Genomic DNA, 17,267 nt, shown 5'->3' on the forward strand with positions numbered 1-17,267 from the left:
TTGTCACTGCATTAACCGTAGGCTAGCATAAAAGTAATTGGAAACTGATGCAAGCCAAAGCTTCAATTAATGCGCCACCAAAGTCCCTGTTCTGTGTAATCGGCAGTAATGGTTTCATGTTTGGGAGGGCGTCTGGTCACTCGTATTCAGCACTCACCTCCTGACAGACTGTTAAACCCTGCACAAAATTCCCACTCCACAGTAATCTTCATTTCAGTCATTTTCCTTCCTTTTCCCATCTCTGATGACAGCGCCAGTGTCTTCGCATTGCTTGCAGTCAGATCGTGCGCCCGAGTGAACAGGAGGTGTAATTGACTACTGACAACTCGGCGACAGGATTCTTAATTGTTACTCGAGGGTACGGTGGCTGGCTGGCCTGGGTTCAGCTCGCTCGCAGAGTATGCTAACAGAGTCATTTTCCTCTCCTCTGTGAATATTGAAATGCAGTTTTGTTCGCTGCATTCCCGCGATGGACCCCGAGACTTTTGAATTTGGGGAATGATTGCAAATGAAATGCATGCGCTGTTAGTTTAGATCTGCACATATTTTTACACTGCAGGCTACAGAACTGAAAGCCGAATCAGGCTACTGGAGCTGTCCGTGGTGCAGAAAACCAGCGGCTTAGCCAGACATTACATGCAGTTGATTTTTGACCATTACTCAATAATGCACAATGTTTATGTTGCAAATTTTTAAAGCTGCACGATTGTTTTTCCTCTCTTTGTCTCTATGTGTCAATACTCCGTGCGCCCTTTCAGTGACAGCACATTTGCACTGACATCTCGTATAGCTTCTGCTACGAGCTCCAAACCAGAACCTAATTCCTCTGGTCCCTTGCCTGCTTGTGTCTTCGCTGGGCCTGCTCAGTGTGATAGTGCAGAGTAAAGCGGGTGAGCATCGCTTTGTGCTGCAGTCTGTATCTTTTGTGCGGGTGGATATGGAAGAGGGCGTGAAACAATTGGACAAAATGGCCCTAATGTGCTTAAAGAATCTTCTGTCTTTAATCAAAGCTCACACACATGCACCACAAAGGCAAAGAGAGCAAACCCAATTCTCCGCCGCTTCTGTTGAGTGACTGTTCCTTCAGCGCTTCTCCTCTTTGTGTTGGAAATCAGGCTCAGGTTGGCTTTGTGGGATTGTTTTCTTCTTCTTCTTTGACTGTCATTCTTGTAGATTCATTGCCTCATCTCTTGAAGAAGGGACAACAGGGATTTAGCTTGAGGAAAGGAAAACACAAGTGTAACTTTGTTTTCGTTTGTTATGTCTATATATCCCGTTGTCTGACCTCTTGATCCATGTAGAAATTGTAGTTTTACAGCCACCTATTTCAAATAGTTCACATCCTAAGAAGTTGCTGTAATGATAATTAAATTCACTCCCAATTAAGGCTAAATTTGCAATCAGCCAGAGCCCTCTTCAAACTTTTTTGGGTTAAATATTCGATTACATTTAAATGATATCTGTTACATCCAGGACGATGTAAAACATAGCAGAATGCTAATTCGGGCTATCATGGAATCTTGGTCATACATCTTGGTGTGTGGCAACGTTCACTACTGCGCTGATTCCGAAGCATTTTACATCGACCAGTGAAGACTGGTTTCCCAGAGCTGAAGGGTGAGCAGCCTGTAACGAGGCATGACGGAGTCGATGGCGTCATGTCGGTTCCATTTCTGCACAGACTATCCACAATGCATGTAAAATGAGTTTAATTTAGCACCTCCCATCCTAAAAGCACAAGAACAGAAACATAAAGAACAAATGAAACACTTTGTTTGTTTACTCTTAGATAACCTGAAGTCATTAGCATGTTTTTATAGTTAGCTTACTGCCTAGCATACAGTAACTAGAAAAGCACTCGGAGAGATCAGGCCTCCGCCCCGCACCTCGTCTCTCTATATTGTGATTTGCACCAAAAATAACATCATTTATTATTTCTATATTTTTTGATTCCTTAACCATGAAAACATACATTTAGCAAGTATATAGGACTGTAACCACAATCTGAATTCAATCCAATCGGTCAATAATCAACCGAGATATTGAGGAACACATTTTGAAGCTCCATTTACTGCAATGATAATGACAATTTCAAACTGATCCAGAATCCAGGATCATCATCAGAATGTAATCACCTGTTCCTGGTAACACTCCCAACATTCCCTGAAAATGTAATCAAGATATGTCTGTAACTATTTGAGTTATCTTGCTAACAGACAGACAGACAGACAGACAGACAGACAGACTCCAGCAAAAACGTAACCTACTGTTCTTAAGTCAAAAATATTTGCTGTACCTTCCAGGAGAGGTGCTGGGATTTTCTAAATCGGGGGCCGTTAAGGGGCCGCATACTTCACAGAGAGGCAAAGAAGAAGAATACGTCTTACATCCATGTCCTTAATTTGTAAAATGGGCTTTGAGAAAAGCAGCGCATAATTTAATGTTTTAAAAATCCTGCCTTTTTCAAACATACTGTGCATGACTAGAAAATCTTACCGATAAATTTATTTATTTATTTATTCCTTATATATTGAATTTTAGTCTGGGGTGGATAGAAATATTTGTTTTTCAAAACGTCCAATACTTAAAATTCCTAAAATTAGATTATAGAATAAAAAAAGTAAAAAAAAACGATATATAACATAACACTATATACAAAACTTACAACTCGATACAGACAAGTACTCATTCAACATAAATAAACAAAGACATGAAATCAGATTTTGTCTGGAGTTAGGTGGGATCATTAAAGTTCATTGAAGGCAGCATTTTTATTTTCTCATGGGGCTATCTCAATTAGCTAGCATGCTAAGCAATGGTCACTGGCTGGAAATGAGAAGATGTCTTTGCGTTTTCCATAAACCGTTCTGTGATCAGCTCACGCATGAGAACTGAAAACCCAAGGAGCAAAGCTACAGTAGGAGGAAATGGTCTGCAGTAAATCAAGTTCAGGCTTTGCTTGTGATCATCGCAGTTCATGTTGTCACAGTGAATATCAGATGACCCAATGACATCATCATTCTTTATTTCTGGTGCGGCCTTATCAGACCCAGTTAAGAGATCAAGAGAGCGATCAGAAGTGGAAGCTTATGCCATCTGTAATTTGATGATGAAATGAGTGGGAATGAAAGGAAAACGGGAGCATACCTGGGAGCGTGAAGAACATGATGGTTGCTTCATGACTGCTCCCCTTGCCCTTAGAGTAACATTCAGGGGAAGAGTGTCCCTTTGTCATCACCCCCCCTCTCCCTGGCAATTATCACAAACTCCACTTCCCCTGCCCTCCGGAGCCCGGAGAACTGAGCGGCCAGAGTGGGAGAATAGCTACATTTATAATTTTTTTTCTTCTCTTTCCATAGATTAATTTTCTAGGACGCCCTGTCACTGCTGTACAGGAGAGGGGAGAGGAATGGAGTGTAAAGGGGGCTATAAGGGGGTGGGGTGGAGAGATTGGGGCTACGGTGCAGAAGCCTTCTCGCCTTTTCTTTTTTTCCTTGACAGATCATTTCCCATGCAGGGGTATCAGGGGGTCTGGCCGATAATTGGCATGCAGATTGCTGCTGATGGCGTCCCGCAGCAGAAGAAAAGAACTGGCTAGTTAGAATAATGAGCACGGCTGCCTGATGGATGGGCGAGAGAGGAGGTCATGCAAAATGTTTCAGACACAATTCCTCGCCGCCCTCCTCCTCCGCCCAACCACACCGCTACCTGCGACTCCCATTTGATTTTCCTATTTTTCCACAAAGCCCTGATATTTCATTATATCCTCCTCTCCTCTTTCTCCCCCAAAGAAAGCATCCCCTCTTCCTCTTTCTTTTCCTCTCCTTTTATTTTTTTCCATGCTCTGAACCCTTCCTTTCTGTGCACGCCGCGACGGAACAGTTTTTGGGTGTGCAGAGCCTCTAAAATGTCACATCTCATTAAGAGGCTGACACCCTTAAGAGACTCTAGTGTTTTAATTACAGTAAAGGAGTTAATTACCGGATTCTCTGTGGATTTCTTTTACTCGCCCGCTGCTTGCCAGAGCACAAGTGTGTCTAAATATGAGCTCACAGATCTAATTTTTCAGTCCAAACTTTTAGGATTTACAGCAATCAAAGAAAAATCAGTAAAAGTGTAGCTAAAACCACAGATTCTGATCTACAAACTTTATTGTTAGAATTAAATCCCAAGCGTTCCCTTCAGTAAGCATGTTTGTCCTCCTTGCCACCCTCATGGTTGCATCTTATTGTGAATATTCCCCTAATCCTTGCAGCTTTACGGATCATTAGGCATCCCGTCATTTAGCCCGGCATGTCGCCATGCGTTTGATGCACCTTCCAGTTCAGGTGGCTCAGTAAACAGAGGAATTATAGCAGCCTCTACGTGTTATTAAGTGTCGTGCGTGAGAGGATGAGGCCCTTTCGCTAGTCGTTTCACCGTCCTTTAACCTTTTAGACCACAAATGGACTCTTCTTCCAATTTCTGCAACTTTATGAGTGTCAAAATTAGCACATGAATATGATTATATTAATCATTGCATTAATCACAATATATCATAAAGGACCCAAATACACTCCTCACAGAAACAAAAGTGATTCTAAAGATTTTGGGACTGTATACTTTATAAAACATTCCTTAAGCTGTATCAGCAACTGTATTTTTGCCCTTGACTAATGTTTTCAGTCGTTGCTTATTTATTTAACAAAAATCTTTACAGCATCTTGTCCTTTTAAGGACAGGTTGTATGAGGTGGACCTGTAATTAAAGAGGAGATCCTGGATACGTCTGGAGGAGGTTTCCATTGTCCGAGTACCCTTCTCATTTTATTTTTGACTTCTGTGGGTACCTCCTAAGTTTCCTTCATGCATTGCATCATTTTTATGTTATCCATAAAACCTTTCGGGCTAATGCGTAGGAGATCGTTGATGCATGTCGTAATCCTGCAAAATAAGAATAAAATGAAAACGTTTATGCTGGAAATAACATCAGTGCTTGTGGAAGTTCTGCGGCGGCCGCTCTCCCAGCAGCTCTATGAGCTTAATCTTACTTGCACCCTCATCAACACAACACAGAAGGGAACAAATTTACTGTTTCATCCTCATTCTTCCATGCACGCTAAGGAGCTGTATACAGTACACACCAGATCAAAGCCTTAATTGAAAAATAATTATAGGTACTTAATCATAGAAAGCACTGGGCTAATTGAAGTGGAAAACAAGGAGGCAAATGCAGACCCTCAGAATCGTGGCAGAAAGAGGATATTGTAAAAGCTTCTTCTTCAATCCCCATTGTCTTCCAGATTAAATAGGAGAGGGCTATTAGCAGAGTTAATTGGCTCTCTAATTTAGATCTCGCCCCACTGAAAGCATGACGGATGTGAGCCTGTCGGCCGATGATGTGTGCACTCTGTCACTCTGTCCTGCTGGACTGTGATTGGTTAATTGCTCAGGGATTTTTAAAGTTTTCTCTCATTCTTCAAATGTAACAGATTTTGGAGGGGGGCTGTTCGTCTCCCTGGCTCTCCCAGGTAGCCTTCATTGTTTGGAGGTTTGAAATTGGCAAGAGGAGATTCTTGTGATTCGTTTACCGCGACTGGAAGCCCTATGATGAATTTTTTTTTCAACCAAATTCGAATTCACAGTCATTTATGTCATGTTGTATGAAATATATATACTAAAGTTTGTATTCGCTTCCTGACCTGCTCGTATTTTGTAAAACTTGCTGATGCCCTCAGAGAATTCACAGTGCATTCACTCCAGGCCTTGGTGTGTGAAAGGCCCTCTTATCGCACTCCCAGCAAGTTTGCTCCCTGCTGAGACAGAGGCCTGTGTTGTCTGCGCTCACTCTGCCCTCTAGTGGCCGCCGAGCAGCAGTGCACTGCTCGCAGAACGAAATCCACTTAGACACAAAAGGTGTGGAGGAAAGTAAATGGGGCATTTTTCTTCCATTTTCTGAGTCAGCCTTTCATCATTTCGCCACATCTCTTTCTAGTGTTTTCTCATTTTGCTTTTACTGGTAATGGAACTCTTGACAAGATAGAAGTTGGGGTGGAAATTTTACAAAGTCCGAGAAAATCACAGTAGATGATATTCTACATGCTGGCTGTGAAATATTTGTGTGGCTGCAGGATATATCGATCTTTAACACACTAATGTGTCCTTTGTTACCTCCAAAGAGGTCATGCTTCAGCAGCCTTTTGTCTTCTTGTTGATTATTTATCAGAATATCTCAAAATATAAGTTGTTTTTTTAGGCAGGCCTGAATCAGGAAATCCAAAAAAAAAAAAATATTTCTTCATTTGTCAGTTTTCCCATAAATGTAAATAACTAGAATACCACTCAGTACATGGCTCGCTTCTAACTTATCCTACATATTTACTTGTTTGGCCACCTCTGTTCTCATTTCACTATACCTTATCGCAATACTATGAAATGTTATGAAATAAAACTACACGATCCGCCCCTCTATTCAGAACCGTGCCACTGCTTCTAAACTTTTTTCAAGAACTCTGACCACACACGTTTGGATCTATGCAGATAATATCTTGCAGTTTTAGCAGTTTGGGTCTCTCTGTGCTCAGTGCATTAAGCTAAAGTTGGTCGGTGGTCCGTCGTTTGGTTCATCCAACACTTTGGTGCAGATATGCCAATAACTGCTGCGTCGACTGACATGGAACTCACTTATTTGTGATCCCCAGAGGAGGAACACTACCTGTCTTTTCCTCTGAGCCCAACAGGGAGTCAACCTTTTGGTGTGCTCATAAATATCCAAACAACTGTCAGCCAGATTGCCAAAACATTTAGCTCCATACATCCAAGCACCTCTGAGGATGAACTGCTGACTCGGTGATGATCCCCTGTCTTCCCCTGACAGAGCCAACACTGCAGTTACATCCATTGTAAAGAATGTGGACTCTAGAGGTGCAGATATGTCTTAATTCATGTTAATGGGTTTTTTAATATCTCTAAATCTAATAAATCTCACGATTTGAGCCACTTGGCACTTGCATGGTAGCTCGTGCTAAGTAAATAGTGGCGCCTACAGAAGCTGAAAAGGTTGTTTGCTTAGGGTTGAGCCAACCAGGAGACAAATGGCTTTGCACAGCAGACGGCGGAAATCATTAGTGCAGAGTGTAGATGGTGATTATATCAGTTCACCTATGTGGGTGTGTGGAGGAGAGAGGGGAAGACAATGCTTCACTGGTGGGTCAGTCAAGCCACTGATTACTGATCAGTCATCAGACAGCAAGGCTGCCTTTAACTTACAGCGTGACTCGTGTCATGTTGTGTCATCTCATGTAACGAGTCAAATCGCATGATTACGAATCGCTGAAATGACTCGATTCTTTTTGTTTCTGCCACAGAATTAGAGGCTTCTTTTACCAGCAGCAGTTAGATTATGGGAAAACATTCGATTTGAGTAAAATCAGTGTCTAAGAGAGAAAATATTTCCAAATCGACATGCTTGCTATACACACAAGTCGTTGCTCCGACCCAGTTTCGTCCCACGTGTTCTGCAAATTGGTTTCAGTCCATTACAATCCTATCAGTGTTTACTTTAGCCTGAGTGGCTGCTGGTGCCACGGCGATACAGAACGCCACCCCAACAACACAGGCACCTAGTATCACTCAACACAGCCGGGAAAACAAAGCAGTGTGAGTCACTAAAGTGAGCGCACCCTCAGCATGCCACAGAAACGGGATCTGCTTAATTAAAGGAGCTGCTGCATGTGGAGATATTACAACCAAGAGCAACAGATAAAAACACGCGAGTGGAATCTCTAGAAGATGGAGGGATGGGTGTGCCGCCCATCCCTCCACATTCATGTTTTCCTTCACTGGGAAATGACCCCAAGTTGCTTTGATCAGGACACAGCTGACTTTTAAAACAGTTTATCGTTTTGTCAATTCTTAAACGACGAGAGCTCAATTTAGATTAAAACAAAAAAGTTGAATGGCAGCTAAAAATAATGTTTTTTCACTGATCGCAGCATTTTTCAGACGATCCTTCATTTGACCTCCTTGATCATTGATCAATGGCCATTGATTCATTGGTGCAACATAATAAGGCACCTTTTCCTTATGTACTTACCAGAGACCACGGCTGCTAATGAATCTCGGTTGGTCCGTAAAGGGTTTATGACTGATCTCGACCCAACAGCCTTCCTCAGAGTCTCCTGGAGACTCCACAGATTTTTGAAAAGGAATTGTCTAAATATCCACTGGATTGACGTGCTAATGTCGATCTGCTTGATTTGATCCAACCAACTGTCTTTTTGCTATGCTAAACGAAGCAAATGGTATATCTAGGTGTAGCCTTAATAAACCGTTTCCATGACAATGGTTCTTGTACAAAACAGTACATGACAGTAGAGTTTTTAGGAACTGAAAACTGAAACTTCTGATAGAACAACTGCAAAAATTGGAATGTTAGAATGTTTTTTTTATTCACGCTCCTCCAGTGCAGATTTGCTCTGATCTTATTTTGTCTGAATGATAATTTAGAAAAGTTACAGCATCTATTTGCTTGGTCGGCACAGTAAGGTCTTTTGAGCTGCTGTTCTGGAACCAGGAACATGAGGATCATTCCCAAATTTAGTCTTGAATGGATCCAAAATGTTGTCAGAATGCAAAGGAAAAGTTCGAATCACCTTTTACCAGAATCAGTAGGCGAGCTCGGCCATATTTCCAACATGCTCCACCCAAAGTCTCCTGTACATAACTGGGTGTGCAAACAGGCAGGCTGACGATTGTCCTTTTTGACTTTCACAACCGCTGATATCGCATTTAAACACACAGCCGCCGAGCTGAGGGGAGGCCAGAGCGTCTGTCCAGAGCGTCTGTCCAGAGCGTCTGACAGAGGACCGCAAGATGGCAACCACTTTGTGCCAGGTGATGGGCTTCATGCTGAGTTTGCTGGGGCTGGCGGGAATAATTGCTGCAACGGGGATGGACCAGTGGTCGACCGAGGACCTGTTTGACAACGTAGTGACCGCCGTGTTCTCGTATTCAGGCCTGTGGAGGTCATGCGTCCGGCAGAGCTCCGGCTTCACGGAGTGCCGGCCGTATTTCACCATTCTGGGGCTGCCAGGTAATTTTTTTTACTCCATTGGTTCGGTTTGTCGAAATGCTCTGTCGTAATTAGACGATTAAAACGGCGTTGAAAAGGATAAGACGCGGCGAGGCTTGTTTGATTCTGCAGGTATGGATTTGCTGCGAACGTTAATATCGGGTCTTTCTGTAAATCAAATTGAGTTGTGATGGATGGATGGATGGATGGATGGGTGGATGGACGGATGGATGGATGCATGGAAGTGTATTAATATAAACCGGTTCTGTGTTTCCATGAGTAATAAAGAAGAAAGGTCAGACCACACCCTTTGCTGGGGCGGGGGGGAAACTCGCCGTGGCCATTTCCCGAAACCGGCGTTGACATGAATTTTAAGTCAACATCTGATAAGAGCTGTTCCTCGTTGAAGCCAACATAATGATAAGCTGGAGCTCAGACGCTGCCATTTCGTGACTGCGCGGCGTCCGTCTGCCCAACGGCCGAGCGGGAATTCCAAAATGGCTGTCGCGATGATCCAGTTGATTGGCTGGATGCTGTCTGTGTTGGGGGAATTCCTGATCGCATCAGCAACAGCTCTGGACATGTGGAGTTTGCAGGACAGGTCTCAAACAGTGGTAACGAACGTGTTCACCTATTCCGGGTTGTGGAACTCGTGCGTCGGGACGTCGTACGGCACGACACAGTGCAGACCGTACTTCACCATACTCGGCCTGCCCGGTAAGACAGTCGCACTTTTAAAGAATGCTCTCCTCCATGTGTCGGATTAGGGATGACATTTTCCAAAGGGAGGGTACTTCAGAATATTATTTTTTGCCTAGCTGCATAAAAATGCAGTCGACGGCAGAAAAGATGGCGTCGCTCCGGAATCTAATGGAAATTTGATGAGACGTCTAAAGCTTAGCTGAGCAAGCACGAGCTTCTCCAGAGTGTCACACAATGTAAAGTACATTTCCCCGCTCTGTACTTACCGGCTGAAAGCAGTGTTCAACATACTGCATGTAAGGTGTTAAAGGCTTAAGCCTGGAAGCCTTCACAATAACTCAGGCCCCTGAAAGCTGCCATTTTGGTCAGTATGTTTTATCACATGCCGCCTGTTTTATTTTTAAAATGCTGCTGGAATAAAATAAAACCCCTTATTGCCAAACGTATCATATTTGATACACGTGGCCTTTCAGGATTTTGAGACTTATCGAGAAAGCAGATAGATACAAGCCAACATATGCATCTGCATTTTCCCTGAAAACAAATCCGGATTTTGCTAAAGTTACATTAATTAGAGCACTTATAATATATATATATATATATATAAATATTTTCTTTTTTGACAAATTTTGACAAATGCCACAAGCGCCATAAGCCTCGTTTACATTCTAGATTCTAATCAATAAAATGTTAAATGTCATTGTTGAAAATAATTGTTTTTAAGGGAATTATCATCAGTTTCCCGAATAGTGCCTTTCCCCTCTGGAAGGCCTCGACGTGTCCATGTGAGGATTGATCTAGTCTTGTCTCATGAGTACATTTATCTGTGTAACACTTCTATTCAGTTGTGTTCTTCTTTTTATCCTGAGTATATTATACTGTTCCTGCATGAACCTGATGAAGTATGGCAAAAACATGCGTGTTTTATTTCATTGGGAATATCTGTCCTGTATGTACACTATGTAGAGTATGTACACATAGTATGTACACTGTGTGTAGTATAATACTGAACTAACCGACACTGCTGACTTTCCTGTTCGGAGCTGCTGGTGTGGATTTATCAATGTTAATGGTTGAGACGTAGTCCTCAGGCCTTCTAAGTTAAAATCACACTTGTGGAAATGTACTCTGAGTGACAAGTACAAATTCTGAGGAAATGTATCAAAGCAATGTGTTCTATAATTCCATACTTCGTTCATGCAGAGTAAATGTCCGGCTCTGTCACTGGAGGTCAGCAGGTTACAAACGCGTTTGTTGAGACGACCGTGATGCGAGGTTCTACATTTCACCTCCTTGATTTTCAGCTCTGCTCCAGGCCGTCCGGGCGCTGATGATCGTCGGGATTGTTTTCGGAGCCATCGGCTGCCTCATTGCCATATTTGCGCTGAAGTGCTTGAAAATGGGCAACATGGAGGACAACATCAAGGCCACAATGACTCTGACCGCCGGAATCCTCTTCCTTCTTGCAGGTGCAGAAATGCTTCCGTCACAGCGTCCACTTCCTCATAACTATCCTAATTACGTTTAAATACAGCCAATGGAAAATATATTCTCTGCTTGCATTATATCCAGACATAATCTTTATTCTACTACAATATCATGCTGTACATCGAGGTAGTTCAGGAGGATGGGTGTCAAGGAGGGGCAGGACTTCCACAGCAGAGCGTCTCAGACGCTGCTGATGGATGCATCGACACTTTTTCCCTCGACTAGCTTCTTAGCTCTTGTAGCTATTTGTGGCTGTTTGGGCAGCTAAACTGCTTTGCTTTAACCCCATCATTGGCCTTTGCTTTCAGGTGTCTGTAGCATTGCGGGGGTGTCTGCCTTTGCCAACTTGGTTGTGCAAAGTTTCCGATTCACCACGTACACCGAGGGTGGGTACGGCCTACTGGGAGGCGGGGGACTTGGTGGACTCTCGGGGCCTCTGACTCCAAGGTAGAGGGCATTTCTTGTTCTACTGTATGGCACTTTTCTGTGTCTCCTCTAACCCGCGTCTTCCTGCAGGTACACCTTTGGCCCAGCTCTTTTCATTGGCTGGGTTGGCGGCGCTATCTTGTTGATTGGTGGCATCATGATGTGCCTGGCCTGCCGCGGAATGGCTTCAGACAAAAACCAACGGTACGTTGACCGGAGGCGTTACTGATTTCTGACCTTCACTGAGCTTTCAGGATCCGCTGAGGATGGCAGCATCTTGGACAGAACGTTTGTCCTGCTTTGCAGCAAAATATAACAGAGATGGTTAAGTTGATAAATAGAGCACGGCGCCAACACAACTGTGTAGTGAGCCGGTAATATATGCAGATGTAAGATTGCATGTCCACCGCTGTTAAATGAAGGCATTTAAAGACAGAAATCAAAGCTGAGCAACTATTCAAAAGACCCTTGATATGTTTATGTATTTTCTTATGCTGTGGGAAGTAAAACTCCTAGTTCCTTTCAAATTTAAGGACACACGCTCAGCAAAATGTAAATGCAAGTCTTATTGTGTATTTTGTTCTCTGCATATTTGCACATTTGAAAATGCTTATGAAGCTGCTTGCAAAAGTAATGCACAAAAGTTGCCCCAGTCTTTTTCCTGGTAACACTTGGAGGTCAATTTCCTCTAATGTGTGTTTTTGACATGAATAGTAGAATATGGAGTCTGGAGGTTATAATTCATTCCAACAGTTTCAGCAGACTTTCTGGAAACCTATTCTCTGATGTTCCTCAGGCACGATGGGATGGCCTACAAAACCGCCTCACAACAAACCTACTACAAGTCCGACCCTAGAGCCCGTCCAGTCTACAACGACTCCTTTAAGGCCCAGAGTATGGATGGAAGGCCGTCCAACCAGAGATTTGATTACGTGTAGAATAATTCCTCTCTCTCTTTGTTATAATCTCCAGCTCTGTGAAAATGTGTGAATTTCACATTTGTTTCTCACCTGCTTTCGTGGGACAGCCGGTTATTGTTTTATTTTTATTATGTGCTTTAATCCAACACATACATTTTGTGTTAGAATGTTTTAATTGCATCATGAAAAAAGTTGGTGTTTCATTTTTATTTTGTATCGAATAAAAACTGTGATGTTTTATCTGATTCATATCTTCTACATATGATAAAAAAATCAGAAATGGAAGACAGGGGGTCATGGCGGCACAGGCGATGGGAATGAGCTGATGACAAGGTGCAGATAGATCTGTGAAAAACAAGGTACCGGACAGTCCACAAGGTACTGGAGCCCCCCTTCCCCGATCCCGGGACTAAATGAGCCATCTGACGGTGTAGGTTGGGGCCCCATCAATCAGCCGTGGAACCAACAGCAGGAGTTAATGTCCTTAAGGCACGTTTGAAGTCAAACTAACTGATCGGTTTTGTCTGGTTGAACTGACAGGTATAACTATATGTCATCTACACAACAGTGGGAATTTATGCTCATAATAATGTTACCTAAGGGAAGCATATACAGAGCGAATAAAATAGGTCCAACCACCGAACCCTGTGGAACTCCATATTTAACTTCTGTATACGTAGAATATTTATCATGAACACGTACAAACTGAAATCTATCAGATAAATATGATCTAAACCAGTTCAATGCAGATCCTCTCACACCAACTGATTGTTCCAGCCTCTGTATAACCCAGAATCTGATGATCTATTGTGTCAAAGGCTGCACTGAGATTTAATAAAATACCGTAAGCACGGAGACAAGTCCATGATCAGATGCTATTAAAAGGTAATTGGCGACTTTAACTAATGCTTTCTCTGTGCTATGATGAGCTCTGAAACCCGACTGGAAAACCTCAAATAACTTATTGTCTTGTAAGAATTCACCCAGCTGACTGGAAACTGCTTTCTCTAAAACTTAGACAGGAATGGAAGGTTTGAAATTGGCCGATAGTTAGCCAAGACATCAGGATCCAATGTTGGTTTTTGGAGAAGCGGTTTAATGACTGCTGTTTTAAAAGACTTGGGTACATAGCCTGTGAGTAAGGATAGATTAATCATATTTAGCAAAGCAATACTAATTGAGTGGAAGACTTCTTTAAGCAGCTTAGTTGGGACCGGGTCTAAGAGACAAGTGCACAGTTTAGACGAGGCAATCGTTGAACTTTGTTACCGCAAGTTAATGGGGGGGAAACTATCCAAGTAACTATCAAGAGTAACAGCTGTATCTCTACTTCCATCGCTCAGGGAGGGGTCAATGCCACACGAAGGCAGACGCTGATGAATGTTGTCCCTAATAGATTCAATTTTGCTACTGAAGAAGTTCATGAAATCTTCACTGGGAGAAGCGGCGAGGACCATGGAGAGCAGACTGAAGATGCTCCTCCAGGGGACGGTCAAGGAGGACCTCAGGAAGAAGGTGAGGAACTTCTGTAAGAGGAACGGACTGCTAACGCTGTTGGCCATCGCCGTGTTCACCGGCTGCAAGCAGGGCTTCATACTGAGAAGAACTCACCTGTTCAGCTTTCAGCCTGTTTTGTTTCTTTGCATTTCATTTCCTGTGGCACAGCATCTTCATTCTGTCACCTGCCCAGCAGCTCATGCTGCATTCAGGACACATCGGGAATATATAAACTCTGCCTGAGTCAGACTGTTTAGAAGGCATCTTCAGGTGAGATTTGTATTTCCCCAGTCAGAAAAAGGTGTTGTCACTTGATGATGATGCAAAACACCTGTCATTTATTTCAGTGATCAACAAGATCAATATCTTTTTTTTTTTAAGGAAAACTTATTCTGAAAATAAACGAATTCTAAAGTTTGGCCTGATGGTGGTGCTATAGAGAAAAAGGTCAATATCTCATTATCAAGAGTTTATTTATGTAGACTATTTAAGGATACTGGGAAGGTGAATCTAAGGCCTGTTGGTGAATAAGTATCTTTTCATGTGAATTAAACTGGCTCTTTTTGGCACTGGCTTTAATTAACTGACAGAAAAGAAGCTGAAAATAAAAACCTGTTTCCGTATTTTGAAGGGCGAAGGTTTTTGTGAATGTTTGAACTTTGCAGGTCCAATTGGTGCATCCTCATGTTTGAAACTCTGGCTCCATCTACTGACAGAAATGCATCACTGACCTGTCGGAGAGAAGGGATGTCCTTCATCTCTTCACTATCTGTTTTACTCTTCATCCTCTGTATCTGTGTATCAATTCCACATTACTGGGAAATGAGTGTATTATTTTTTTGCTGTAACTCACTTCCCTAAACTTGTAGTGGAAAACGTTGTTTGACTATAAGTTGCAGGTGTACGATTCAATAAGTCTGTTATATTAAGGAGCTTGTGTGGCATTGTGGTGGTGATTACAAGTACTGGGTGTTTTAAATGGTTCCCGTTCAAACATATCTAAGTCAAATTACCTCTGATATTATTTTCACGAGAAGAGTTCTAACAGGGAGACATGTCAAACAGATATTTTAGAGGACTTCTGTCACAGTCTATGATACAGAGAACAGAGACATTGAGAGGAGTCAAAATAGAAAACGGGGTCAGACGTGCAAATATATAAGCAGTAAGCGCGAGAGGAGAGCCTGTGTGAGGCTGATTAAGACTTTTCACACTTTACGCACGGGGTTATTTACATGAGTTCTTTGCACACAGAGACAATCCGGAGCTTGGTAGAAAGATCTGAAGCTGCATTTTAACCAGCAAAAAACAGAAAGTCACTAACTTGAACCACTAACTGGAAGTGATGCTGGGAAGACGGGATAGTATTTGGGGGCGCACATGCGCATCACGGGACTAACTCGAATGAATGGATGAAGAATGTATGAATGGACGAAGAAGCCATCCATCGCGCACAATGCCAGCCTGTAGGCGGTTCCCAACGAGGCCGTTACTCAGAATATAGGAGTTGTGTGTCGGACCAGGCCGCCTCGCCACAATGTTTGTTACTTGCATTTGCGCGTCACACATGATCTGTACATTGATTGAATGGAAATGTACAGACTCATCATATGATGGCTTTTTTATATCAATATGTGTACAGTCGATCGCTCCGATGACATTAGGAACACCGGCTCTGGCTGCAAATTGCGCTTTAATGTTGTCCTGTTCAGCTGCATTGTGGGAATGTGATAAACCCGGGCGGACATGCGGATGATTCCGTCCCACACGGCTGGCATGGCTCGGCTCAGGGCGACCGGCATCACTTTGCTTTTCTATCCTCTCCTGTAGTTGCAGACAGCTGGGTGCGTTAATTGTTGGTCGGTGTTCAATGTTTATTTGTCTCTGATGTGTATGTGACATTTATTTAATATAACAGTTCCCCATCATCACCTCTATGTGTCGCCAAAGGGCCAACAGCTGTAGAAAGGTGCTGAAGTTGGCGTGAGGCACCGCACATTTCCACGGTCATTTCACTCTTGATGCATCTGAACTTTGACGTGAGAATGTACGTGTGCCAGGTTCTTGTGCGTACGCACGGTCGATGAGGCCCCGAGTGCTGCATGAAGACATGCAGTCATCTGCTGTGCAGGATGTTTAATGCATGCTCCGTAACTGCAGCTCTCTGAAGCGCTGGTGCCAAGAGCTGCCTAATCCATCCCTGACCTGATGTTTGAAGGTGCCGTACCCCCCAAAAAATCTAAATGTATAGACATGATCCTTTTCACATAAGCATAAGTGACCCAAGAGTTGTCCTGTGTGTGAAAGCATAACGCTGCACGCCAGTTCGATGATGACTCATCAGTCACCCGTTGATCACAAGAGGAGGAACGTCAATGCACTTGAATGTATGTCTCCAGGACTCGGAGGTGTGCATGTCGGATCACAGCCGATCCTTCTCACCGTGGACACGGACTCTTGAACCCCTCCCCTCAGGCAGGAGGCTACGGTCCAGCCGGACCAGAACCTCCCACCACAAGAACAGCTTCTTCCCCTCGGCTGTAAAACTTATGAACACTTAACAATTCTGTCTCGGACCCATGAACATTTTACTACCGGTAACTTGCACTATTAGTTTTACTGCTGCTAATACACGTCTGTGTATCCGCTCCTGATGCTGCTGTTTTGTGATGTGTCTGTACTTGTATGTTTTTTGTAACTTAGTCATTACTGTTACATGTTGCACAACTTCACAGAGAAACATTCCTAGTCTGTGAACCCTCACTGACAATGGCAATAAACTACTTCTGATTCTGATTCTGATTGAAGCATAAATAAAAATGTCAGTCTCCTAGTCTTTGCTGGTTCTTTTATTTTGGTGTTCTCATTCTTTCGACTTTTTCAATTTGCTGGAATGTGCACACAGCTCTGTAACTATAGATTTGATTATCTTTGGCGACAGTGGCGCTTTTTGGGAACATCACCTCACGGAGAGAGACGCAGCCTGGCTTCTGCCACGGCCACGTAGCATATCTGGACTTCTCAACACAAAGCCTTTCATTTCCTTTAATGGCATTCAACAAGCATCTAGCAGGAACGCTAAAGACATGTCACGTGATGCTTTACTTCTGATTCATTCTCTTGTCCTTGTCTCCCTTGAGACCGTAATTGCACTGATCTCAGGTAATTATCCTAATAGTGTGA

General features: G+C 43.1%; 1 protein-coding gene across 1 annotated transcript; it reads left to right on the forward strand.

The window, feature by feature from the left end:
• Window positions 1-8,852: 8,852 nt before the first annotated feature.
• On the forward strand, window positions 8,853-12,605 carry LOC137899738 (claudin-18-like). The gene is made up of 5 exons (XM_068743776.1): window positions 8,853-9,072; window positions 11,058-11,222; window positions 11,550-11,688; window positions 11,758-11,871; window positions 12,464-12,605. Exons 1-5 carry the CDS (start codon window positions 8,853-8,855, stop codon window positions 12,603-12,605), a joined length of 780 nt encoding a protein of 259 aa, XP_068599877.1.
• Window positions 12,606-17,267: the final 4,662 nt, after the last annotated feature.

This window comes from Brachionichthys hirsutus, chromosome 9, assembly GCF_040956055.1.
Source record: "Brachionichthys hirsutus isolate HB-005 chromosome 9, CSIRO-AGI_Bhir_v1, whole genome shotgun sequence".
NCBI classification, from domain to species: domain Eukaryota; kingdom Metazoa; phylum Chordata; class Actinopteri; order Lophiiformes; family Brachionichthyidae; genus Brachionichthys; species Brachionichthys hirsutus.

Coding starts and splice junctions, on each gene's coding strand:
- LOC137899738 (XM_068743776.1), top strand. CDS start 8,853: ATGGCAACCACTTTGTGCCAGGTGATGGGCTTCATGCTGAGTTTGCTG. Junction 9,073..11,057: donor CACCATTCTGGGGCTGCCAG/GTAATTTTTTTT, acceptor CTTGATTTTCAG/CTCTGCTCCAGGCCGTCCGG. Junction 11,223..11,549: donor AATCCTCTTCCTTCTTGCAG/GTGCAGAAATGC, acceptor CTTTGCTTTCAG/GTGTCTGTAGCATTGCGGGG.